At 41.2% G+C, this 27,061-nt stretch overlaps 2 protein-coding genes across 5 annotated transcripts in view; one reads left to right on the plus strand and one right to left on the minus strand.

Moving 5' to 3' along the window:
* The first annotated feature begins 693 nt into the window (after window positions 1-693).
* LOC112220840 (ubiquitin-conjugating enzyme E2 D2) lies at window positions 694-20,150 on the plus strand. 2 transcript variants are annotated; one of them, XM_024382749.2, is made up of 8 exons: window positions 694-1,036; window positions 13,861-13,924; window positions 14,012-14,043; window positions 14,132-14,209; window positions 14,349-14,454; window positions 14,566-14,659; window positions 14,839-14,888; window positions 19,345-19,518. In XM_024382749.2, the coding sequence occupies exons 1-7, from the start codon at window positions 1,013-1,015 to the stop codon at window positions 14,885-14,887; spliced, it is 447 nt and encodes a 148-aa protein (XP_024238517.1). In that variant the 5' UTR covers window positions 694-1,012; the 3' UTR covers window position 14,888; window positions 19,345-19,518. The 2 variants fall into 2 exon arrangements, with proteins under 2 accessions (XP_024238517.1, XP_024238518.1); XM_024382750.2 differs by lacking the exon at window positions 14,839-14,888 and having other exon boundaries at window positions 19,345-20,150.
* A 1,923-nt stretch (window positions 20,151-22,073) lies between these two features.
* Window positions 22,074-27,061, minus strand: part of nfkb1 (nuclear factor of kappa light polypeptide gene enhancer in B-cells 1) — a 43,006-nt gene continuing 38,018 nt past the window's right edge. For all 3 annotated transcript variants that reach the window (XM_042303050.1, XM_042303051.1, XM_042303052.1), the window contains exons 16-24: window positions 26,928-27,042; window positions 26,630-26,831; window positions 26,375-26,544; window positions 25,042-25,144; window positions 24,775-24,902; window positions 24,442-24,511; window positions 24,148-24,314; window positions 23,676-23,814; window positions 22,074-23,545 (exon numbers count right to left, since the gene is read on the minus strand). In XM_042303050.1, the coding sequence (XP_042158984.1) occupies window positions 23,466-23,545; window positions 23,676-23,814; window positions 24,148-24,314; window positions 24,442-24,511; window positions 24,775-24,902; window positions 25,042-25,144; window positions 26,375-26,544; window positions 26,630-26,831; window positions 26,928-27,042 (1,174 nt within the window). In that variant the 3' untranslated portion in view covers window positions 22,074-23,465. The remainder of the gene's footprint in view (window positions 23,546-23,675; window positions 23,815-24,147; window positions 24,315-24,441; window positions 24,512-24,774; window positions 24,903-25,041; window positions 25,145-26,374; window positions 26,545-26,629; window positions 26,832-26,927; window positions 27,043-27,061) is intronic.

Genomic DNA, 27,061 nt, shown 5'->3' on the forward strand with positions numbered 1-27,061 from the left:
GTGGAGGATGTGGAGGACATCATCCATAGCCGCACCCAGTTGCGCCAGCTGATCGTGGTGTTGGTGGAGTAGGTGTCCCTGTTCGCCAAGCGTCTGGGAGATGTCTTTCTTTTCTGCTGCTTCCATATAGTGAGGAAGCATTCTTTAATGTATACACTGGGAGTCAGGAAGCAGGTGCAGAAGGTGAGTTTAATTAATCATTAGAAAAATGCAGATAAACAAAACAGGATCAGGGTACTGAACGTGACAAAACCAATACTGGCTGATGAGTGAAGCTACTGAGGGCTAAATAAAGGGAGAATAATCAAGGTGATGATGAGGTCCAGGTGTGCGTAACTATGGGGAACAGGTGTGTGTAATGATGGTTGCCAGACCAGTGGTTAGTAGACCCCCCCTAAAAGTGTAATCTGTAACATCAAGCTTTATATACGGGCATATCATGATGTTTCTACTTAGCAGGGTTTCCCTCACGAGGGCGCTCATGGTAGCACTGTCAAACCTTTTGAGATTTCAACAGATTTTTATAGTTTATTGTAAAATGAATAAATGATTGTCTTTATGTAAGGACATTCCAACCTTGTTTAGCATTACCTAGTCCAATTGTGGCATGATTGAACTATTTGTATCCGTTAACACCAGTTTCAATGCAGGACTTTTCTTTTGAAGGCCGAACCGCTGATTGCACTCATCGCGAATATTGCTCACTTCACAGTCGTGACCAGAAGAACGAGCTGAGCTAACGTAATCATTCGGCTGGTCAAGTTTGTAACGGCAACGTTAAAATATCAGTGCAGTCAAAGGCTGTCGACAAAGGAAAGCCAGAATATCATTCTATATTGATACCCTTGTCTCAACTGTAAAAGTAAAATTGTCAATTTTTGTAAAGCTAGCTAGGTAACTAACACGTTAGGTAGTTCGCCTTACACTACAGCTAATTGATATATGCTAGTTAGCATCACGTAGTTAGCCTGTGCTCTCCTTCGACAACCGCTCCCTGCTACGCACTGGCAGAATGGCCTTAAAACGAATTCACAAGGTAAATGGATTGTTGTTTGACGCTTTGCCGTAAATACTGCTTAATAAGTTAGATCTTCTGTAGCAGGTAGCTAATGTGGTGAAATTGATATGTCGTTTTAGTTAGATAACTACGTTAATGTCGTACAGTGGGCAGCTGACTATAACGTTAGCTAGCTCGCTATAACCTTAGCTCGCTATAACGTTAGCTAGCCAAGCGTGCTGCCTTGGCTTTTGGTTAGCCATTTTAGCTAGCAGTAGCAAAGTGGCAACAGGGCCTAGCTTAGCTAGCTAGTTTTAGCCACTTTAAAGTGAATGTGACCAAAACATTAGTAAAGAATCTAAGTAGCTAAAATCCAAGCTAAATGACTTGACCAACGTTAGGTTAGTTAGTGTAAAGTTTGTAGGCTAGTAACGTTATCCCTTAAACTTCTACTGGAGCTAAGAAGATATGGTGAAACCTGATGAGAGGGAGGATAAGGCTGTTGCATACCACTAACGTTACCAGCTCGTGGCATGTTTCGGGTTGGAGTTCCTTGCTGGAAATATAAACCTTGTCATGCAAGCTGGCCAAGTCAAGTGTTATCCTGGTGTGGGTATTTTATTCTGGCCTCTACTATTTTAAGAAACCACGGGCATAAAAAATAGACTTAGCTAGCTGCTGTGGTGTTACTACTATGTTAGTCTGGAATTGCTGTACCCTCCACCCAAGCCAAGTTCAACATTAAATACCTCTCCTAATATTGGTTTAGGCATTCACTGACACTTGAGTTGAAAATGCAAGTAAATGTAGTTAGTTGAACGCATACCATATTACTGGGCTTTGAATGTTATAGGGCCATGGTGTTAAGTGATAGGTATGCCTATTCTATTGTCATTGGCAAATATTCAAACTAAAACACCATGGATGAGGTCACCAACATTACATTGCTGTAGTAGGTGTTAAACCAATGTCTACACCCTTAACTTTTTTTTTTAGGGCGGGGAGAGGGGTGGCGGTGTTATGTAAGGAGTATCTTATAAATGTTCCTTTTGAATAGATGTAAATGAATGTTGGCCTATGCTGCTAGCTGTTCACCTTAAGTGGGACAGGGCCCATGCCTAAAAATAAATTGTTGGTATTCCAGGATGTTGCTTAAAAGCCCTTTGAGTCCTGCCTGAAAATAAAGGGGAACATTGGTTGTTACTGTACAAATACCTTCTAGCATAAAGAACCTATTGGAATTAGTTTCAAAGGTACTAGTAGATTAAAAAACATGAGCTTGCGCACACCCAGAAAAATTAGTTTGTGTGGAGGTGCTGACTAACGGTGACTAAACAATAAGGTACAGTGATGCCGACACGTTGGTAAATACCCATTAAAGTGCTGTGAGTTTATATATGGAGTATGCAACTTTGTTTTGATAGATTATAGTTTCAAAGATACTGACACAATTGAACTGAATTGAACCCAGCATAGTTTATGAAACCAACAACAAAATGTAGATATTATTAAGTACGATGCATATAACTCAGATTTATTAATTTGCTTATCAAAAACCTTTCTAATTTCACTAAGCCCACTCTTTAGGTTTGCTCAACCACAGAGAAGTGCTTGAGTGCAGATAGACACACACTGACAGCAATGCTGCTGTTGTCTTTCCCTCCCATTTGGGCTCCCACAGTATAACACTGGTCAGGCCAATCCTCATTCTGACTCAGGTGTTTGAGTAAGACATTGCCACAATTTGTCAGGGTTAAGCTTTCATCTATCATGCAAAGTTCAGTATTCCCTATCGTCCGATGCTAATTACTTGCTCCAACTCACATACGCATCACTCAAGTCTTTACAGGCCAATGTTTATTACTGAGTTATAGCAGGTCTGTATTTACATAATTGTTCAGTGTTGATCTTTCTAACCGGTTAGTTGACCATAGTGGTGGAATCCTAGGCCAATGTCACACAGGCTGTTACTGGTTGAGTGACAGCTGTGTATCTTTATACGCTAGCTCAGATTTGCACAGACACCACCTGTGCCTGACGGAAATACAGCCCACAGCTTCCAACCTGTTCAAGGCTTGACTTACACGTCTTTTACTAATCTATTTGATGACAAACATTGTCTCATCCTCTCCCAATCAGACCGGTATGCAATATAGACGGTAATCAACAGGACCCTGAACAGCTTCTGCCCCCAAGCCGTAAGACTGCTAAATAGTTAGTCCAGGTAGCTATTGGTTATCTGCATTGACCCTTTTTGCACTAACTCTATTGACTCACCACATATGCTGCTGCTACTGTTTATCTATCATGTTGCCTAGTCATTTTATCCCTACCTACAGTGTGTTTGGAAAGTATTCAGACCACTTCCCCTTTTACACATTTTGTTAAATCACAGCCTTATTCTAAAATAGATTTGAATATATTATTTAACCCATCCTCCCCCTAATACCCCATTATGACAAAGTGAAAACAGGTTTGTAGATATTAGTGATATTTTCCTTGCCAAAAAAAACGATACCGATAACCAATATTAAAAAAAGAGCAGCCTTTTAAGCATTCTAGTACAGTTAAATAGTTAAAACACACACACATGGACACAGCGGTCTAAGGCACTGCATCTCAGTGCAAAAGGCATCACTACAGTCACTGGTTCGAATCCAGGCTGTATCACGTCCGGCTGTGATTTTGATTCCCATAGGACGGCGCACAATTGGCCCAGCGTCGTACAGGGTTTGGCCGGGGTAAGCCGTCATTGTAAATAAGAACAAATTCTTAACTGACTTTACTAGTTATATTTAGGTTACACACATCACACTGACCAAGTTATTGTGTTGGCATTTACGTATGTCCCCCATAATCAAATCCAATTTTTTTCACTTACTTGCTGTGCTGTTTCGTTGTTTGTTAAGTCGTTTGGAGTGTCAAATAAGCTTGTTGACCAATCAGGACATGAATATGACTGCACATCACATAATTTAATGCGTTCATATTTTATGTCGTTATTACACATTGATTACACTATCACTCATATTTCATGTCACAACGATTCATTGATACGTATGCTATGATGCTGGTAAAGTTGTCTCACGCACCTACAGTGCTGGTCATAAAAAAAAAAGGTAGCTAGCTTATGGATGCAAACAATGTTCTTCGCCAAAAACATAGCAAAACATTGTTTAGTTATCTATAGTTAGCTAGCTAACTAGATTGCTATGTGTCATCATATAAAATAACCGTAATTTATAAGACAGTTCTTATTTGATTAATGGTCAGACCCATCTATGTGAAGCTAGCCACAATAAGGATTAGCCACAATAATGGATTTTGCGGTCAGCCTTCAAAATATAAATATGGCGTAATTCTGCTGTTTCTATTAATTTACATCACTGTCAATGACATATTTTTATTTTGAAGGCAAAGTGCAAATCCCACTATTGTGCCTAATTCGTTTTGTGGCTAGCTTCACAAAACAACCCGGTCCAGTCGAGCCTAACTAGCCAGATGAAGCTAGCTGGATGCTTATAACGTTATCTTTGGGCAACAGGGTTAAGTAGCTGGCTAGCTATTTATTTTCATGAGCTGAAGTAAAATTTCGAACAACAAGTGGCAACCTAGCTAATACTTACAAGGATTCCTAAATCGTTGCTAAGAATAATGGAAATGACTGCAGTTTTTACTGGTCATTGTTTTCAGGCTGGTTTTGTTGTTGCTAGCTGGGTACCAAGCTAAAGCTAACTACCCTAGAAGTTGCGGTCTAACAAATGATGCTATATTACCAAAGTGCTATTGTAAACATCGTTTGTGGCTGGTGTTTGCAGACTTTTTCATACAGCTTTGACAGTGCTATTTTATATTTATTGACACGCAAAGACCCAAACAGCGTTCCATAGTATGTATGTCGTGAAGCTAATAGCAGTGACGCTATCACTGTGTAACTCCGGTAGGGCAACATCTGAAAAATAGCACACTTGGTAGTGTGTCCTGGTGCTCAACCAGTTGGCGAGAGCCAGCATCACCCACGACAGAGAACAGTTGATTGTCAAGGGCAATGAATTCCATTATCTTGGCTTTAATGGATTTCACCTTTGAAATGTTATTCTTTCAAATGACTGCTCGACTTGTTGACTGCTCGATCCACACAGAAGACATTGTGGGCTAGTTTAGGAATGCTGTGTTGCACGAATAGCGCACAATTTTACGCGCCATCATTACGTCATGTACCAACGTTATATAGGTATGCACGACAGCTTTGACATCCGTCTTGCATGTATCGGCCGATTCCGATGTTGGCATTTTTTGTTAATATCGTCCGATTCCGTTATGTTCACCGATATATCGTGCATCCCTAGTAGAAATGTTTACAAATGTATTAAAAATAGAAACGGATACCGTATTTGCATAAGTATTCAGACCCTTTGCTGTGAGACTCGAAATTGAGCTCAGGTGCATCCTGTTTCCATTGACCATCCTTGAGATGTTTCTACAACTTGTGGTAAATTCAATTGATTGTACATGATTTGGAAAGGCACACACCTGTCTATATAAGGTCCAATAGCTGACAGTGCATGTCAGAGCATAAACCAAGCCACAAGGTTGGAGTTGTCCGTAGAGCTCTGAGACAGGATTGTGCAGAGGCACAGATAAGGGGAAGGGTACCAAAAAATATCTGCAGCATTGAATGTCCCCAAGAACACAGTGACGTCCATCATTCTTAAATGGAACCACCAAGACTCTTCCTAGAGCTAAACCTGTTTTTGCTTTGTCATTATGGGATATTGTGTTTAGATTGATTTGAGGGGGGAAAAACAATTTAATCCATTTTAGAATAAGGCTGTAACGTAACAAAGTGGAAAAAGTCAAGGTGTCTGACTACTTACATACTTTACTGTATATGTACATATCTACCTCAATTACAACTGCACATCGACTTGGTACTGGTACCCCGTGTATATAGCCAAGTTATCGTTAGTCTTTGTGTATTTATTCCTTGTGTTATAATTTCTATTATTCTCTCTGCATTGTTGGTAAGTGCCCATAAGTAAATATTTCACTAGTAGTTGCACGGTATACCGATAACACGGTAATATCACAGTACCAAAACATCATGATACTTATGATACCAACATTTTAGAATTCTGTAGTAACGTTTCATTAGATACTACCACATTTTTCAGCTCTTCCAAAGAACCAGCTGGCACCTATTATAAAAGTTTTATAAAGGCAGTTTTGTTCCTAAATTCAGTTGAATTTAAGCAAAATCCACTGGTATGCGCCGGTCTAATAATATCCACTTCACTTTAATGTGTAAATCACGTGGCAATGTAATCTGCCAGCCGCATCCCCTGCCAACACTCACTCACCTGCTTCTCTCCATCCGCTTTTCCTTCATCTGTTGCGCCATCCGTTTTTAAAATATAGTTTAACCGTGATGGCGAGCAGGGATGCAGACCCTGATGAGTCTTCTGTTATATTTGTACATTTGTGACATTGGAGCAGAGGAGAGAAGTTGATACATTGTATAATGTAATCGCCTGTTATAACCATGAGCACAGGCCAGTCTGATTACACTGCAAATTCGCTGTCATGCAGACTCTGAGTGCCAGAGAGGGGAAATGGAGCACAGCTTTGCGGCTGGCATGCTTGTAGCTTTACAGCAGAGAACGGCTTGTCTCTAGCCTAAATGGTTTTTAAAAATGACCTGTATTACAGGTGCTACCTTTTTTTTTTTCTCTTCGTATTTTGATTTGCGCTAATTTATACTGGTCAAATCTAAATGCAACATGCAACAATTTCAAAGATTTAACTGAGTTACAGTTCTTATAAGCAAATCAGTCAATGGAATTAATTAAATTAGACCCAAATCTATGGATTTCACATGACCGGGAATACAGAAGTGCATCTGTTGGTGTGCCTGATGAACCAAACCACACATTTTTCTGATGATACCAATATATTTCATCACTTTGCTGCAGACAAGTTTAATATGGTTTTTCCAGGATAACTTTTCATAAATTAGAACTCCAAGGAATATAGTGGATGTGACTTGTTCCATTTCATTCCCACCAATTGAGATCCTAGCTCAGTTTTACAATATTTCGTGTTCTTACTAGCGAATACAATAAAGTTGGATTTTTGTCAACGTTTAAAGATGAACAAATTATCTGGAACCATTCAGAAAATGTGGCCATGCCTGAGTTGGCTTCATTAATTAGTAAATCAAAATTCTTGTGTGATGAACATCTAATTGGTATCATCAGCAAAGAGAATGGGAAGTACGGTAGAGGACACAGCAGCAAGGTCATTGATATAGATTATTTTTGTATAATTTTTTTTTTTAACCTTTATTTAACCAGGCAAGTCAGTTAAGAACACATTCTTATTTTCAATGACGGCCTGGGAACAGTGGGTTAACTGCCTGTTCAGAGGCAGAACGACAGATTGTACCTTGTCAGCTCGGGGGTTTGAACTCGCAACCTTCTGGTTCCTAGTCCAACGCTCTAACCACTAGGCTACGCTGCCGCCCCAATTATGAATAACAAAGGTCCAATTATCTAACCCTGTGGGACGCCACAGGATATCTTGGCCCTGGTAGATGCTAATGCCATTTGCCTAAAAAAAATTCTCTATCATAACTATATAATCGTGAAAACCGTAATAATGCAATTTAGAAAGTAATAGTTTCTCAACCATGTCAAATGCTTTGGATAAATCCAAAAAGATGCCAAGAGCGTATTCATTTTTAAGGGCTGTAAAAGTTGCAAAAGAGCCATATCTGTGAAATATTTTTTACGAAAACCATATTGGTGCTCACAGAGAATAGTTGATTTAAAAAAAATGTTTCAACGTTCTTTTGTACACCAATTTTTCTAGCATTTTAGAAAAACATGGTAGTACAGATATTGGGTGACTATTTGTAAAACATCTTTGATCCACAGATTTTAATGATGGATAACAATTTTCTAATCTTTAGGAACAATACCAGTTTGCATAGATTTGGTAAAGAGTTGAAGTCGGAAGTTTACATACACTTAGGTTGGAGTCATTTAAAACTAGTTTTCAACCACTCTACAAATTTCTTGTTAACAATCTATAGTTTTGGCAAGCCGGTTAGGACATCTACTTTCTGCATGACACCAGTAATTTTTCCAACAATTGTTTACAGACAGATTATTTCACTTATAATTCACTGTATCACAATTCCAGTGGGTTAGAAGTTTACATACACTAAGTTGACTGTGCCTTTTAAACAGCTTGGAAAATTCCAGAAAATGTCATGGCTTTAGAAGCTTGAGATAAATGTACTTTGGTGCGAAAACTGTAAATCAATCCCAGAACAACAGCAAAGGACCTTGTGAAGATGCTGGAGGAAACGGGTACAAAAGTATCTATATCCACAGTAAAACAAGTCCTATATCGACAACCTGAAAGGCCGCTCAGCAAGGAAGAAGCCACTGCTCCAAAACCGCAATAAAAAAGCCAGACTACGGTTTGTAACTACATGGGGACAAGGATTGTACTTTTTGGAGAAATGTCCTTTGGTCTGATGAAACAGATATAGATATATATAGATACAGATATAACTGTTTGGCCATAATGACCATCATTATGTTTGGAGGAATAAGGGGGAGTCTTGCAAGCCGAAGAACACCATCCCAACTGTGAAGGATGGGGGTGGCAGCATCATGTTGTGCTGCAGGAGGGACTGGTGTACTTCACAAAACAGATGGCATCATGAGGATGGAAAATTATGCAGATATATTGAAGCAACATCTCAAGACATCAGTCAGGAAGTTAAAGCTTGGTCGCAAATGGGTCTTCTAAAATGGACAATGACCCCAAGCATGCTTCCAAAGTTGTGGCAAAATGGCTAAAGGACAACAAAGTCACGGTATTGGAGTGACCATCACAGAGCGCTGACCTCAATCCTATAGAAAATTTGTCGGTTGAATTGAAAAAGCATGTGCGAGCAAGGCCTAGAAACCTGACTCAGTTACACCAGCTCTGTCAGGAGGAATGGGCCAAAATTCACCCAACTTATTTTGGGAAGCTTGTGGAAGGCTACCTGAAACGTTTGACCCAAGTTAAACAATTTCACGGCAATGCTACCAAATACTAATTGAGTGTATGTAAACTTCTGACACACTGGGAATGTGATGAAAGTAATAAAAGCTGAATTATTAAATAATTCTCTCTCCTATTTTGGCATTTCACATTCTTAATATAAAGTGGTGATCCTAACTGACCTAAGACAGGGAATTTTTACTTGGATTAAAGGTCAGGAATTGTGAAACTGAGTTTAAATGTATGTAAACTTCCGACTTCAACTGTGTATATTGTTTTTTTAAACCATGTTGCTTATGCCGCTCTATCATTGCTCATCCATATATTTATATGTATATATTCTTATTCCATTCCAAGCTTCTAAAGCCAAGACATGATTTTCTGGAATTTTCCAAGCTGTTTAAAGGCACAGTCAACTTAGTGCATGTAAACTTTTGACCCACTTGAATTGTGATACAGTGAATTATAAGTGAAATCTGTAAACAATTGTTGGAGAAATTACTTGTGTCATGTACAAAGTAGATGTCCTAACCGACTTGCCAAAACGATAGTTTGTTGACAAGAAATTTGTGGAATGGTTGAAATCCAGTTTTAATGACTCCAACCTAAGTGTATGTAAACTTCCGACTTCAACTGTACGTATGAGATGAGTAATGCAAGATATGTAAACATTATTAAAGTGACTAGTGATCAAATTATTAAAGTGGACATTGATTTCAAGTCTAACGAATGTGAAACGGCTAGCTAGTTAGCGGTGGTGCGTGCTAAATAGCGTTTCAATCGGTGACGTCACTTGCTCCGAGACCTTGAAGTAGTGGTTCCCCGCGGCTTTTGTGGAGCGATGGGTAACGATGCTTCGTGGGTGACTGTTGTTGTGTGCAGAGGGTCCCTGGTTCGCGCCCGGGTATGGGGCGAGGGGATGGTCTAAAGTTATACTGTTACATAGGCAGCAGCGCCTCTAGTGACAAGCCACATTTCTTCGGCCTCCTGTGGTTGAAGAGGTGCTGTTGTGCCTTCACCACACTGTGTGGGTGGACCATTTCAGTTTGTCTGTGATGTGTACACCGAGGAACTTGACTTTCAACCTTCTCCACTGCTGTCCCGTCAATGTGGTTTGGGGGGTGCTCCCTCTGCTGTTTCCTGAAGTCCACGATCCGCTCCTTTTTGTTTTGTTGACGTTGAGTGATAGGTTATTTTCCTTGCACCTCTCTCCCAGGGCCCTCACCTCCTCCTTGTAAGTTGTCTCGTCGTTGTTGGTAATCAAGCCTAATACTGCCGTGTCGTCTGAAAACTTCCTGATTGAGTTGGAGGCATGCATGGCTACGCAGTCATGGGTGAACATGGAGTACAGGAGGGTGCTGAGGACGCACCGTTGTGGGGCCCCAGTGTTGAGGATCAGCGAAGTGGAGATGTTGTTTCCTACCTCCACCACCTGGGGCGGCCCGTCAGGGGTTGAGACCCAGGGCCTCCAGCTTAATGATGAGCTTAGAGGGTACTATTGAATGCTGAGCTGTTGTCAATGAACTCTTACATAGGTATTCCTCTTGTCCAGATGGGATAGGGCAGTGCGATGGCGATTGCATCATCTGTGGACCTATTGGGGAGGTAAGCAAATTGAAGTGGTTCTAGGGCAGGCCTGGGCAACTCCAGTCCTCTGGGGCCTGATTGGTGTCACTTTTCCCCCATCCCTAGCAAACTCGCCTTATTTTAAACTAATTGCATTTTTAACTGAAGATCATGATTAGTTGATTATTGGAGTCAGGTGTGTTTGATGGGGCAAAAGTGTGACACTAATCAGGCCCCAGAGGACTGGAGTTGCCCAGGCCCTGTCTAGGATGACCGGTAAGGTGGAGGTGATATGATGACAGAGGTTAGTGCTACAGGGTGGTAGTCATTTAGTTCAGTTACCTTTTGCCTACTTTGGTATCTTTGCCTTCTTTGCATGTGGGGACAGCAGACTGGGATAGGGAGAGATTGAATATGTCTGTAAACACTCCAGCCAGCTGGTCTGTGCATGCTCAGAGGACGTGACTAGGGGTGCTGTCTGGGCCGGCAGCCTTGCGAGCGTTAACACGTTTAAATGTCTTACCTCGGCCACGGAGAAGGAGAGCCCACAATCCTTGTATTATCCTCAAAGCAGGCAAGGAAGGGTGTTTTGTCTGAAGTGGCTAGTTTTCCTTTGGTAGTCCGTGATTGTCTGTAGACCCGGCCACATACGTCTCGCGTCGGAACCGTTGAATTGCGATTCCACTGTCTCTATACTGACATTTCACTTGTTTGATTGACTTGTGGTGGGAATAACTACGCTGTTTCCATGTTGCAGTGGTTCGCGCTTTCAGTTTTGTGCGAATGTCACCATCTATCCACGGTTTCTGGTTAGGGTAGGTTTTAATAGGCAGTGGGTACAACATCTATACACTTCCTTATAAACTAACTCACAGAATCAGCGTTTACATCGATTATTATTCTCTGAGGATACCCGGAACATATTCCAGTCTGCGTGATCAAAACAATATTGAAGTGTGGATTCCGATTGTTCAGTCCACCTTTTGAATAGTCCTTAGCACGGGTACATCCTGTTTGAGTTTCTGCCTATAGGAAGGGAGGAGCAAAATGGAGTCGTGGTCAGATTTGACGAAGAGAGGGCGGGGGAGGGTCTTGTATGCATTGCGGAAGTTAGATTAGCAGTGATCCAGTGTTTTTCTTGCGCGAGTGCTACAGTCAATATGCTGATAGTATTTAGGTTGCCTTATTCTCAAATTTGCCTTGTTAAAATCTCCAGCTACAATAAATGCAGCCTCAGGATATATGGTTTGCATAAGGTCCAGTGAAGTTCCTTGAGGGCCGTCGTGGTATTGGCTTGAGGGGGGATATACACAGCTGTGACAATAGGAGGATTCTCTTGGGAGATAATACGGTCGGCATTTGATTGTGAAGAATTCTAGGTCGGGTGAACAAAAGGACTTGTGTTCCTGTATGTTATTACAATTACACCATGAGTCGTTAATCATGAAACACACACCCTGCCATTTCTTCTTCCAGGAGATATGTTTATTCCTGTCGGCGCGACACACAAAGAATCCAGATGGCTATATCCCGAGAGAGCCATGTTTCCGTGAAACAGAGTATGTTACAATCCCTGATGTCTCTCTGGAAAGCAACCCTTGGCCTATTTTCGTCTACCTTGTTATCTAGACTGGACATTAGCGAGTAATATACTCGGCAGTGGTGGGTGTTGTGCAAGCCAACAAAGTCTGACCAGAAGACCACTCCGTCCGCCTCTTCTTCGGCGACGTTTTGGGTCAGCCTCTGGAATCAGTTCAAATGCCCTGGGTGGTTCAGGCAAAGGATTCGCTTGAGGTTAGGTGAAACACATGAACAAAGTACAGAAAATATGTGTATCTGTTGGTGTGAATGCGTTTGTGTCAAAACAGTGTAATATAGCTGAGTGACTTACCATAGGCCTACGAGATGGGGGGTGAATGACCAGCTGATCATACTTCAGGTATGCAATGTTGCCTTTTTTTTGTTCTTCAATTAGTCGTGGCAGCAGTTCCTTTCTTTTGAGGTGCACCTTTTTGGAGAAGTCTTCATTAATGAAGATTTTGGTTCCCTTCAGGCACATGGCTCACCTGAGAATCTCCTCCTTGTCTTTGAACCTGAGCAGTTTCACCACTAGATCTGGGCTGTCCATCGGGGATGAAAGTGCCATTCATATGCGTCCTCCATCTTGATGAGTTTAGGATCCAGTTTAAGTTAATCTGCCAGGAGTTTCTTGGCCTTGACAGTAGGTCTAGGCAAATTTGATTGGCACAGGAAGAAAGGAAAAGGGTCTGCTACTCATGAGATGTGCTTCAATGTAAGCTTAAAATCTATTTAAATTATCTTTCTGGTGGCTCTTAAATGTTATATGGTGCCTAAAGTTATAAGTTGGGAGCTGTGTGTTTGTGTGTGAGTTAACTGAGTAAAAGTTTAATGCAGTGTTTTCCCTTACTGCCACAATGACTTGCAGATCATTATACATGTATATTCCTTCCTCCTATTCCTCCAGCCAAATCACAAGTAGGCCTTTGCAAATCAGAAATTCTATGCAGTACTCTTATTATACACTGAACAGTGTGAAATTAAATTCAGTTTGTTGTATTGAGTAGAACATGAATTTCAGTGACAGGTTTTTGCGAAGCACATGCGCAGAACATTTAGAAAATGTGACGGGGCGAACAGAACTCTAGGCTACTCAGAATTTTTAACCCTGTGGTATTGTGACATCACTAGGTTACACCTGTTGTTTACGAAGCACATGACAAATATAACTTTATTTATTGGCCGAAGAAGTTCTTACCTAATCTGGTTTCCTGAAGTGTTTGCTCTGGCAGGGCTCTGCAAGAGACCATATTCTCTACCACTGCAATACAAGAAACCTGTTAAGTCACTGCCCACATTCACTAGGGCCAAGACTAGTCATTGTGCATTGTCATTATGAAAATTGATTCCTCTTTTCCTCCGTCCCTAATTAACCTTTAGAAATACTTACTGTGCAGTGCTCTTTGCAATGGCTGCAATGTAAATACAATGTAAATGCCCTTCGAAATACAACTGTGAGGTCTGTGCAGTAGCAGAAATCATGGTGTTTGCTGTTTCCAGTTGTCCTATAAAAGAATCACCAATGCACATGTGTTTGCAACCACAGCCATTATGCTGGATCAGCTAAATAGGTGGAGTTGAAGGGATGAGAAACTCAATAACCATGTTGGTAGGGGAATAGTGGGACTGATGGTGTCCTGGTTTGGTCCCTCTTTCAGGAGCTGAACGACCTGGCCAGGGACCCTCCTGCACAGTGTTCCGCCGGCCCTGTTGGAGATGACAGTAAGGCCAAACTAAGTACTTTTATTTGAGCGAACATTCTCAACATTGAAACATGTTTCTAACTGTATCTACTTTCTTGTTTTCCAGTGTTTCATTGGCAAGCTACAATTATGGGGCCTGTAAGTATAATTTATAAAGTGTTTGCTCGTTGAAGTTGCATTAGTTTTGGCTGGTCAGTGTGTCGTTGACATTTTTGTTTCTTTTCAGAATGACAGTCCATACCAAGGTGGCGTTTTTTTCCTGACCATTCATTTCCCCACAGACTACCCCTTCAAACCACCTAAGGTAATTATTTTCTCTCCTCTTCCTCTGTTCTATTACAATTAATAGTTTTCTTGATGCATGTAGACGATTGCGGAAGTATGGTTTCCGTTGATCTTATGTAATCATGTGTTTGATTGCTGCTCCAACCTTTTCATTGCAGCTAGCATTCACCACAAGAATTTATCACCCAAATATTAACAGTAACGGCAGCATCTGCCTGGATATTTTGAGATCACAGTGGTCTCCAGCATTAACTATCTCTAAAGGTAGGATGTTTGTTGTTTTTCATGCTTTTGATACACATTTTTACCTTGACTTCATTTCAATTCACATGCCTAAGATCCACTTCTAATACTTGTTTCTAATCTCCTTTTCAGTACTTTTGTCCATTTGTTCTCTCTTATGTGACCCCAACCCTGACGACCCGTTAGTGCCAGAAATCGCCCGTATCTACAAAACAGATACTGAAAAGTAAGTATACTGTAGACCCAGCTTTGTCCTACATTTTGTTCATGAACTGCATACTCTAATATTTGTGAAAAATATTATGCCACTTTTTGATCCGAGACTTGAACGAGATAGGTGCTAAATGATAGTTAATTCCTATAATGTCATATCTTTATAATATAGGACCTTTCCTTCCATATCAGGTATAATAGACTAGCGAGAGAATGGACAGACAAGTACGCTATGCTTTAGGGTAAGACTGCCCTGCATTGTGAAGGGAGTGGACCGTGTGTGTGTCTGTGGTGGAGCTTTATGGGTTGTGACCAGGGGAGAAGGACTCCTCTCCCTTCTCATTGAAGCCACGAAGTTCAAGGCCGACCGTGGTACTGCAGGCATTGTTTGCAGAATACAAGACCCCCGTTATAGTGAAGTGGAAAATGACAATCATGGCACCAATAATTACTTTTACTACACCAGGTGTATTTCCTGATTATTTTAAAATCGTACACAGGTTATGAGGATAATTTTATAGCTAATGGCAGCCTGCAGTACCCCGGTCGGCCTTCAATTTGAGATAATCAATGAGAGGGGGCAGCACTGAGCTAGCCTGCAACGTCACTTCCCGGTGTAGCTCAAACTGCATGTTATGTCTACATAAATCTCTGACATGAGACGCCATCGCAACTGATTTATTTGACTTCAAATGCGGGAATGGGTGGTGTCATGCGATCAATAGCTTTGGCCAGACATTTTTTTGTGGGTGGGCCTGCAGAAATGTGAGTGGGCCCCAAAAAAAACACACAACGTCTAACTTCCTGCAATTCTACACATTTTGTCATTGGGTAGAGAGGAAACTGTGCCGTTTTATAGCTAATCTCATGCTATTCTACACATTTTGCCATGAGGTTGAAAGAATTTTGCATTTGAAAGCTAATTAAAGTTAAAGTATAAGTTTGACTGTGATAAAGGCACTGGATTATGAGCTGTCTTGTTTGCTAATGAAGTAAGCAGTGGCATGGTGCATATAGCCATAGAAGCACAGTGGTTTCTGCCTCAATGCAGTCATATTCTTGGCTTATTAGTGGTGTGGCTTTCAGTTAAATGTCATTCCAGTTCATCTGAATGTCATTCCAGTGCATTGCTTGCTATGAATTCTATCTGATGGTGTTTGCATGTTTAGGTAAAAAGACAAATGTCCTGTTTGGAACACTAACAAGTAGAGAGCATTAAAAAAATATACACAGTACCAGTCAAAAGTTTGGACACCTACTCATTCAAGCGTTCTTCTTTATTCTTTACTATTTTCTATATTGTAGAATAATTGTTTAGACATCAAAATGAAAACAACACATATGGAATCATGTAGTAACTAAAAAAGTGTTAAACATATATATTTGAGATTCTTCAAAGTAGCCACCCTTGATGACAGCTTTGCACAATCGGCATTCTCTCAACCAGCTTCATGAGGTAGTCACCTGGAATGCATTTCAATTAACACGTGTGCCTTGTTAAAAGTTAATTTGTGGAATTTCCTTAAAGAGTTTGAGCCAATCAGTTGTGATGTGACAAGGTAGGGGTGGTATACAGATGATAGCCCTGTTTGGTAAAAGTCCAAGTCTGTATTATGGCAAGAACAGCTCAAATAAGCAAAGAGAAATGACTGTCTGTCCTTTGGTCTAATGAGACCAAATTTGAGATTTTTGGTCCAAACCGCTGTCTGTGTGTGGTTCCCACCATGAAGCATAGAGGAGGTGTGATGGTGCTTTGCTGGTGACACTGTCAGTGATTTATTTAGAATTCAAGACACTTTTTAAAATGTATTTTTAAACTTTTACCCCTGTTTCTCCCCAATTTCGTGGTGTCCAATTGTCTCATCGCTGCAACTCCCATACAGTCTTGGGAGAGGCGAAGTTCGAGAGCCATGCGTCCTCCAAAACACAACCGAACCAAACCGCACTGCTTCTTGACACAATGCCTGCTTAATCTGGGAGCCAGCCAGACCAACGTGTCGGAGGAAACGCCGTACAACTGGTGACCATGTCAGCGTGCATGCACCCGGCCCGCCACAGGAATCGCTAGAGCGCGATGGGACAAGGAACCAGGATCTCTAGTGGCACAGCTAGCAACTGCGGTGCAATGCCTTGGACCACTGCACCACTCGGGAGGGCCCAAGATACACTTAACCAGCATGGCTACCACAGCGTTCTGTGACCCGAAACACACCTCCAGGCTGTGTAAGGGCTATTTGACCAAGAAGAAGAGTGATGGAGTGCTGGATCAGATGACCTGGCCTCCACAGTCACCCGACCTCAACCCAATTGAGATGGTTTGGGATGAGTTGGACCGCAGAGTGAAGGAAAAGCAGCCAACAAGTGCTCAGCAAATGTGGGAACTACTTCAAGACTGTTAGAAAAGCATTCCTCATGAAGCTGGTTGAGATAATGCCAAGAGTGTGCAAAGCAGTCAAGGCAAAGGGTGACTACTTTGAAGAATCTCAAGTGTAAAATGTATTTTGATTTGTTTTAACAGTTTTTTTTTTTTTGGTTACTCCATGATTCCATATGTTATTTCATAGTTTTGATGTCTTCACTATTATTCTCCAATGTAGAAATAGGAAAAATAAAGAAAAATCCTTGAATGAGTAGGTGTCCAAACTTTTGATTGGTACTGTGTGAGATGTATACCAAACATTAGGAACATCTACCTAATATTGAGTTGCACCCCCCTTTTGCCTTCAATATGTCAGGGCATGGACTCGACAAGGTCTCCAAAGCTATCCACAGGGATGCTGACCCATGTTGACTCCAATGCAGTTGTCAAGTTGGCTGGATGTTCTTTGGGTGGTGGACCATTCTTGATACACACTGGAAACTGTTGTGTGGGAAAACCCAACAGCGTTGCAGTTATTGACACACTGTTGCGCCTGGCACCTACTACCACCCTCTGAATTGCACACACACAATCCATGTCTTGAGGCTTAAAAATCCTTTTACAAGTCTCCTCCCCTTCATCTATACTGTTTTGAAGTGGCTTTAACAAGTGACATCAATAAGGGATAATAGCTTTCACCTGAATTCACCTGGTCAGTCTGTCATGTAAAGAGCAGGTGTTCTTAATGTTTTGTACACTGCGCGTGTATATACACTGAAGAAAAATATAAACGCAACATGCAAAGATTCTACTGAGTTTTGCTAACCTCTCTGGATTAAAACCTAATTATATGTGCTATATTATGCAAGTGGAAGGGGAAAAAAGTAAGGAACTTGTCTGGCGGCCCTGCATTAAAGAACATAAATGGTTAAAGAAAAGTGTGATAAATACAAACATTAACCAATTTAAGGACCAAAAGATTAACAGCTGTGCCAAATACATTGCAAAATAGTTGGGAAGAGATGTTCGATGTACCCATTTCATGGCAAAGGGTTTATGAATTGATACGCAAAACACCGGATTCAAAACGTTGAATTTTTCAATTTAAATTACTGTACAAAATTCTTGCGGGAGACATTCTTCCCAGCTCTGCAGATTTTTACTGTGAGGCAGTCATTAGATCATTCATTTTGATACTGTCCATATGTAGCTCGTTTTTAGTTACAAGTCCAGGAATGGCTGAAGAATTGCAACATTTACCTAGAACTAATGCTGCAGATGGCAACACTGGGTGATTTTGAAAAGCCATAGTCAAATCGATCAATAATATAATCATTAATTTAGCAAAAATGTTTATTTTAATTTACAATCTGTAGAAGCTATGAGAATAGAAAGGTTCAGTGCTGTTGTGAAGCATCACAGCACAGTTGAAAAATGTATGGCAAATAGAAATCCAAAATGGATGGTGATGGGAGGGGTTGAGTGGAGCTGAAGGGTGGGACTAATAACAAGATAATCAATGTAAAACATACAGGGTCTGTAAAATGTATATAGGTTCAGAAATGTTGTGAAATAGCACAGTTACAAATAGAAATCTAACTGGATGGACATCAGAAATAGAGGAAGGACTAAAAACAAACAAAATATAATGATTGTAAAATAGATTGTGTCTGTAAAATGTGTATAATAAGTATAAACTGAAGGTAGAAGCCTAAGTGTTGTTTATTAGTTTACTCCAATTGGGGGAAGGGTTTGCAGGGAATATGTAAGGTATATTTAAAAAATAAAATAATATTTGTCTGTATATGTGTGTTAGAGAAACTTTTTGTGCGTAAGGAAAATTTCTGTGAATTTATGAAACTCATGAAAAATGGGACCAACACTTTACATGTTGCATTTTATTTTTTGTTCAGTGTATATATATATTTTTTTGTTGCTCAATATGATTGGGTGGTCCTGGCTCTTCAGTGGATGGGCCGGGACCACCGCTGCCTTTATACAGTTGATAAATACAGTTATTGGTTGTGACAGTGATATTATCGACAGCACTTAAACTAACTCTAGGCAGACATATTTGGCCGCTCTAAATAAATCTGCCTTTGCTTCGGTAGAGTTGGGCTTGGTTCTGACAGTATTTCCACTGTCTGGGACTGTTTATATGCCATTTTGGTGGGACTATGGGGGATTTTATGTGTGAACATCGTAGATCTCAAGTTCATCTTGGTTAGTTGGCAACCTGTTGCTGTGTTGTAATGCATGGCGTTCTTGATCTTCACACCCCTTGTCTATTGTGTAATGACAATCTATTTTCTTTTTGCTGATTTGTTCTATCTCCACAGGTACAACAGAATAGCCCGGGAATGGACTCAGAAGTACGCCATGTGATAATCTGTCATGGTCGTAACAACTTGCATTATAGATGGAATAAACTTTCAATTACTGTAATTCTTTTGCCCATTCGGCCGCAATCCCTTACCATCAGCCAATAACAGTAATTATATTTTTCGCCCCCACACCCCATAAATTTATTTACATGCTCTTAACAAGGAAAAATGTCTCCATGGCCCCCTTCTTTCCAAAACATGCTAATTGATCAGAACTCTCATTGGAGCATGTATCTGTATAAAGCCAACCACAGCCACTTTGGGAAGAGCTCTTGATTTCTCAAAGTTCGCGCAGAAAGTGCCAACTAAAAGGAATAAGGATTCTCCAAATGCCACAATTTCTGTATTGAGAGGATCAACATGGTGCAATCACATTTTTGTAAGATTTGCCAATATTGTTAGAGAACTGAGGTCTGTGAATATTATACACTTACTCTTAACTGTTTGAATGGAGAATTGCTGAAGTTAGCTATATCTGCAGTAAATAAGGACAAACATTTTATGCATGTTGATAAGATAAATAATTGGTTTATGTGCTGCTGAGAATGAAAAGAGTTGAGAGGAAACGTGTCCACTTTTTAAAGTTTCACCTTTTGTTGTTTTTAGAACAGGAGCCATTAGTTAATCCATCATCCACAACACTGTTCTCGCTTTTGCACTGAATACGTTATTCAAAGCTCTATGGCTGATCGATCAACTAATAGCTCTGCTATTTAATGGTTACTTTTATTTTTTTTCTCAATAAAGTTGAACAAATAACCCTCTGGTATTCTGGTGTGTTTTGTAACAACTACTTTTTAAATGTATGAACATGGCGATGCATTGGGACTGTTGTTGTTAGTCTGTTCTGGTTGCACTACAAGTAGAAAACGATATGCTGCTGAGAACCCCTCAACAACTGTGGGGCTATTTATATGCCCCCCATGACTAGAGCAGCTATGGCCTTTCAGATGTAATCGTAGCCATGTCTTTTCCTAGACTCCTTACCTCCATTTAAGCAAATCTTTGAAGACTTGGACTGGTCAGAGCAAGTCCACATCAGTATTGACATGCACCTGGATGCTGTTCTCTGGATGCTGAATGCCTGCATTTTGAATTTGTTTACAGTTTGGTCATTTAGCAGACCTATCCAGAGCGACTTAGATACCCTATTATACTGAATACAAATATAACCTTCATGTAAATTGTTGGTTCCATGTTTCCTAGGAATGTTCCATATGTACCAAAATCATTGCTTGGAGTTTGTCAGAATTTGTTGGTTTTTCTTTGTCCACCTGCCTCTTGAGGATTGACCACAAATTCTCAATGGGATTAAGGTCTGGGGAGTTTCCTGGCCCTGGACCCAAAATATTGATGTTTTGTTTCCCCAAGCCACTTAGTTATCACTTTTGCCTTATGGCAAGGTGCTCCATCATGCTGGAAAAGGTATTGTTCATCACCAAACTGTTCCTGGATGGTTGTGAGAAGTTGCTCTCTTGTACAATCCCTGTACCTTTTGCAGAATATCAGTCTGTCCCTGCTGTTTTTTTCTGGAGAGAAGTGGCTTCTTTGCTGCCCTTCTTGACACCAGGCTATCCTCAAAGTCTTTGCCTCACTGTGCGTGCAGATGCAGTCACACCTGCCTGCTGTCATTCCTGAGCAAGCTCTGTACTGGTGGTGCCCAGATCCCACAGCTGAATCAACTTTAGGAGACGGTCCTGGCACTTGCTGGACTTTCTTGGGCGCCCTGAAGCCTTCTTCACAACAATTGAACCCGCTCTCCTTGAAGTATTTGATGATCCGATAACTGGTTGATTTAGGTGCAATATCCTTGCCTGTGAAGCCCTTTTTGTGCCAAACAACGATGACGGCACATGTTTCCTTGCATGTAACCATTGTTGACAGAGGAAGAACAACGATTCCAAGCACCACCCTCCTTTTGAAGCTTCCAGTCTGTTATTCAAACTCAATCAGCATGACAGAGTGAACTCCAGCCTTGTCCTCGTCAACACTCACACTTGTGTTAATGAGAGAATCACTGACATGTCAGCTGGTCCTTTTGTGGCAGGGCTAAAATGCAGTGGAAATGTTTTTTTTTTTTTTTTTGGGGGGGGAATACAGTTCTTTTGCATGGCAGAGGGACTTTGCAATTCATTTGATCACTCTTCATACCATTCTGGAGTATATGCAAATTGCCATCATACAAACTGAGGCAGCAGACTGAATTAATATTTGTCATTCTCAAAACTTTGGGCCACGACTATACAGGTTTTTTTTCTTTCTCTATAAATAGCCTCAATGTCTTATGTTTGTTTTCTTGGAAAGCTTTGAATGCTATGATGCAATATTAGTACTTTTTGCATATTCAACTTGTCTAAAAAGCCCCATCAACTGATTTGAGCCAGGCTGTGGATTAACTGCATTGTTTGAATGGAATGTTGGAAGTGAATATGAAAAATGTATGGTATCATTCCTCAAACTGTGGCTAGCTATCAGAACATAGTGGAGATAAGATATGCATTTTAAGAGTTTATCACAGCACTGGCTGACCTTTAGACTGTCATAAGATTCATGTCCATTCTAGTATTCTAATTCTATGGTCAGATACTTGCCATCTTCCCCCAACTTGTTGTGCAAGTGCGTGAATATGTACGGGCCTTTGTCCACCACTAAGAAGCTGCTAGAATATGGGGAAAAGACAAGCACACAATTAACAATTTTATTAAAAAAGTATTACAATAGAACCCATTAAAAAGCAAACCTTTGACTATACAAAAGTTTCACAGGGTACAGGTATAAATATTGAAGCTCCACACAAAGTGAAGCGGTGCTTGCCTATTAAACCTTTGGTTTAGGATTGATCTCAAAATGCCAGTGTTGTCAGGAAAATGTTGAAACAAATCTTTCAATGTCCATCTGATGTCGATAACATAAAGAGGGTTTATGAATACCAAATGACTCACTGAATACTTCATTGCAAAATGGGGAAGAAAATAAAGCACCACTCATTCTCCAACATGTCTTCACCGTGGTCTTGAACTTGATAACCTGACTATGAACATTTGATAAAACAATTCAAACTTAATCAAGTGCATTGATAACAAAAGTAAATATTACTATAAACAAATGGCTTTCAAAAGTGAGTTTAGACCCTACTTCATACAGACGTCAAGGGGTACGATGAAAAGCTTGTCTACACAGGAATGAACTCAAGGCTAATCAAAAGTGGTTTCTGTACTGTAGTCAAGGCTGAGGATTGTGTTTTAACAGGCTTCATGATTATTACAATAAACCATTATCATACGTACAAATCACTGGTAGCACCACTTCCATAGGAAATTTAATTGGACTTTGTTGTACATGATACAAGAGCATGTATTAGTGGTTGCTTGGTTTCAATACAAACCACTCAACAGTAACCATTCTATCCATGTGATATTTCCACAGCTACGGGGTCACTTTATGAGTGGGGGATATATAACGGGCTATCTATCCTTTTGGCAACTACTGCTGTATATAGAGGCAATTTTCATTTAATATCATTTATCAGACACTTTTTTCCAAAGTGGCTTACGCCTTGTAAATCAGGGGGTGTTGGAACTTATTTCTCTCGGGCTTTGCCAAGGTCCAGACTGCCACACTCAAAATTGGTTATTTGAATCGGCTGCATTTTTGACCGCCATGCTCCAAATGAACTGTAGTGTGGGGAGAACATTTCTGATCATATCATTTTGAATCTAATAATCTCTTAAAATTACAAATGATTAAAAAAGTATTTTCCACATTTATACCAAGCCTCTGAGTTTTCCCCTGAATAAAACACATTTACGATGTTAATTCAAACAAGATTCAAATAGATTACATTCAGGTTTCCTGAAATGTCATTATGCAAACATAACATGCATACTATGTTTACGTATACAAAGCCACTTTCAAAACATTATAAGTAAGGATATTTAGCATGATGTGTGAGGAGACGAGCTTGCTAGAGTGTCCCTTTCAGAGAGAAATTGTCTGTAGCCTGCTTATAGGAAGTAGAAGCCTCATGAAATCCTGACAAGGTCAGGGCCCTGATGTGTGATTAACCAATCTGGCAGTCACGCTGTGGAGAGCTCCACCCCGCTGTCACACACGCCACTGTCCTCCTGTCCGTCCAGCTTCAGATCCTGGACACGTCCTGAGAGACAAGTGGGGGAGGGGGTTAAGTCAGATGATTCTATTTAAATCTTATAAGGTATGCTAGTATATATATATATATATATATATATAGTACATTGAGCTACTGGCTGAGTCCTTTTTGAGCTTACCTAAGAGCTCTGTGGTGCTTCGGGGAGCTAGAGGAGCCTGCTCCGTTCCACACAGTGCCCCCTGCAGTACTGTCAACGCGGTGGAGTTCTCCACCATCCTGAGTCCCTCCAAAAGGTCCATGACCATTCCCCCGGACACCTACAGACAGGGGCATAGAAGTGTTACTTATCGACAAACTATTGAGTCCAAATTAAACGGAAGTGTTGAAAAAAAAAGTCCAAGTTTCAATGAGAACATATGAATTCATTTTCTGTGCTGACTTGAATTCAAGGTGGGAGAAATCTGAGCAAAAAAAAAAAAGCTATCAATGTGAAATGTATAATCTTACAATGCCTGTTTCCCCCTCATGTCTTTGTCTGAATGTTGATTAATGTGTCCTGGCACAACACCAGAGAAAAGGAGGAGTAAGTTTCCAGAGAAACATCGGCTTTCTTAGGTTGGGATAGTGTGTGTGTGTGTGTGTGTGTGTACCTCGTAGCTGTCCAGCAGTGTGCTGGCGGGGGAGGGGCTGAGTCTGAAGGCGCTGTTGAGGATGCCCAGCCCCAGCGTGTTCGCCAGGCTCTCCCAGCTCCCCCCCTGGCACTCAAGGGCCTGGCATAATGCCCGCTTTGTGTCTGAGCCCAGGCTCCGCATGTCGCCTACAGAAACATGACACCGTTAGCTGTACTCCACAGTGGACAAGAACCAAGATGAGACAGCAGTATATCCCTATGGCTTAGAGATTACAATGAAGGGGGTTGTTTAAACTGAAGTGCAGGAGCCAACCTTGAGGGGGGATGAAGACTGGGATGGTGGTCTCTGGCTTGTACTCTTTGCCATTCAGAATTTCCAACACCTAGAAGTACAAGGAAGAGAGAGAATATTTAGCGAACATTCAAATAGATAAAAGATAAAAGTTCTTTCAGCTCGTGAATTCACCTCAGTAGTTTCATCGTCATAAAATGACATGCATGTTATCTTTAGAGTAAACATGTAAAGGTGTGAGAAAGGACTGTAGCAATATTAGTCAGTTGAGTGAGATACGTGCAAGACGATAGCAGAACATGGAGGAAAATGACTTCCAGAAAACACATCAAAGTGTGTGTATGTGAAACCCACCTCAGGAGTGGCAGCCATGTTAAGAGGAGTCATCCCTGGGATGTAGCCTTCATCCTGCTCCTCTTCCACACAGCAGTCATCCTCTCTGAAGAACAGGGGCTCAAAGTTTTCTTTGTGAGGATTGGCACCTAGACATGAAAAGATTGATCAAGTCATGTCTGCCTTTGAGCTAGGACTATATTACCAAAGAGCAGTTACAGAGAAAACAAAGACATCAAACTAAGCCATTTTCACAAAAGGGGACAGTTTGAAGAAACTCAGTCATACCTGCAGCCATGAGGAGAGCGGTCAGTTTGACAGAGCCCCGGCCTGCTGCTATGTGGAGAGGGCTGGAGCCGTTGTAGGTGCAGCAGTCCACATCAGCATTCCCCTGCGGAGGGAGAGAACACTGTCAACACACATCTTACACCCCAGTGGCGACCCGTCATTCTGACATAAAATGATGTCAAATCATGTTATATGTACAGTGGCTCTGATTAGACTGATCATGTCAACATCATACTTTCAAGAGCTTAGCTAGCAGTCATCATCATGAATCAAGTCGACAATCTACTGGCAAATCCTTTTCAATCCTTGTCACGTGATGATAAATAATGAAGAGAAATTCTAGATAGAACGTATCGGTGCTCATCGGCCATTGCACATAAACATTACACAAGTTGGAAATCGCAAATTCAACAGTGAGTGGTTTGGAAGGTGAGTCCAAATATGTATTGTATGCTGCTGCATAAATGATGTAATATGCCAGGGAGATATGTATACTGTAGCTAAGAAAGTAATCATCTATACCTCCATGTGGCCCACGCTAATCATTTGGTCCCTTTTCCCCTCTTAATTAGCCTATAGCCTGTTTTAGAGAAATGTAATCATCGAATATTGTAAGAGCTTTCGTTGCTTATATGCTCCCGTTATCTATCCTACGGTTCTGACTTGGTGTACAGGGAGAATACTGTAAGAACGGCTCATGTCCTGAATTCTGTTGCTGTACATTTCTAAAGTGCTGAACAAATAGTTATATCGACTACTTGCTCATTAATGTCTTAATAGAAATTACGCATTGCCTCTTATCCGCTCGTCGTCCTCTTACGCCATAGTTTGTACATCTCAATTGTCGGTAGAAACTACATTCGTTTAAACAAGTCAGCCATATAACCTATGTTTTTTAAAAAGCCAGTAAATTAGGCTGAATGAACTGTTACACTGCCAGACAAGGCTCCGCTGATAACCAGGTGTAGCAGTGGTAAGGTGTCAGGACAGCTTTATGTAGGCCCTAACAGTTTGTGGGAACCGTTTGACACCGTTATAGCGCAATTAATGTATTGTTTAGTGTAGTGGCTTTGCTGGCATTCCGTAATTATTATTTTTATATTTAGTTTGCCCCACCAAGATGTGCATGCTAAAATCGCCACTGCTTACACCCATCCACCGTCACAAGGAAAGGGCTACTTGAGATGTGCTAGTTTGTTACGTTCTAGTTTCACCTTACTAAATACACTCTAGCTCTCCCTTCCAGGTATTGACCAGGCCCAACTCTGCTTAGCCTCAAGATGCCAGCCAGTAAAAGGTGCAGGGTGGTAGGCAAGGCTTCTACGGTACATACCTCCAGTAGCAGGCAGCCTGCCAGGGAGACGTTGTCCAGCTCAGTGGCCAAGTGGAGTGCCGTGCGGCCGCAGCTCCTCTCCTGGCCCTCCACATTGCCCCCGCTCACCAAGAGGTCCCTGAGGGAACATAGGCTATTGGCCAGCACAGCCAGGTGGAGGGAGCAAAATCCTGGAGGACAAAAGCACTGTCATGCTCTAGTTGACTCTTCACTTTCTACTATGCATGTGTCTGTGTGTATAGGAGTGTGTTGTACCTGCTGTGTTGGGGAGGTCCACTAGTTCCACCACCTCTCTGTGTCTTAGTAGAAATCCTACCATCCCTCCCTCCTTCTGCTGAGTGGCCAGGTGTAGAGCTGTGTTTCCGTGGCGATCAGACAGAGTGACATCAGCCCCAGCCAATACGAGGGCCTCGGCCGCCTCCTTCTGCTGGGTTATCACCGCTAGGTGCAAAGGAGTCTGAGACACAAATATAGGATATTACTGCCTGCTCTGTCACAGACGGACTAAGATCACCACAGAAACACAAGGCTTGTCAGTGTACGTGTTTGTTACCTGGTAGAGGTCATTCCTCATGTTGAGGACCTCCTCTCCAGGCAGGACAGAGAGCACCTGGGCTAGACTCCTGACTACGTCTGTCTGGCTGTGGATCACCCCTAGATGGAGACCACTGGAGAAACAGAGGACAA

This window comes from Oncorhynchus tshawytscha, linkage group LG21 (assembly GCF_018296145.1).
Source record: "Oncorhynchus tshawytscha isolate Ot180627B linkage group LG21, Otsh_v2.0, whole genome shotgun sequence".
NCBI classification, from domain to species: domain Eukaryota; kingdom Metazoa; phylum Chordata; class Actinopteri; order Salmoniformes; family Salmonidae; genus Oncorhynchus; species Oncorhynchus tshawytscha.

Coding starts and splice junctions, on each gene's coding strand:
- LOC112220840 (XM_024382749.2), top strand. CDS start 1,013: ATGGCCTTAAAACGAATTCACAAG. Junction 14,044..14,131: donor AAGCTACAATTATGGGGCCT/GTAAGTATAATT, acceptor GTTTCTTTTCAG/AATGACAGTCCATACCAAGG. Junction 14,455..14,565: donor AGCATTAACTATCTCTAAAG/GTAGGATGTTTG, acceptor TCTCCTTTTCAG/TACTTTTGTCCATTTGTTCT.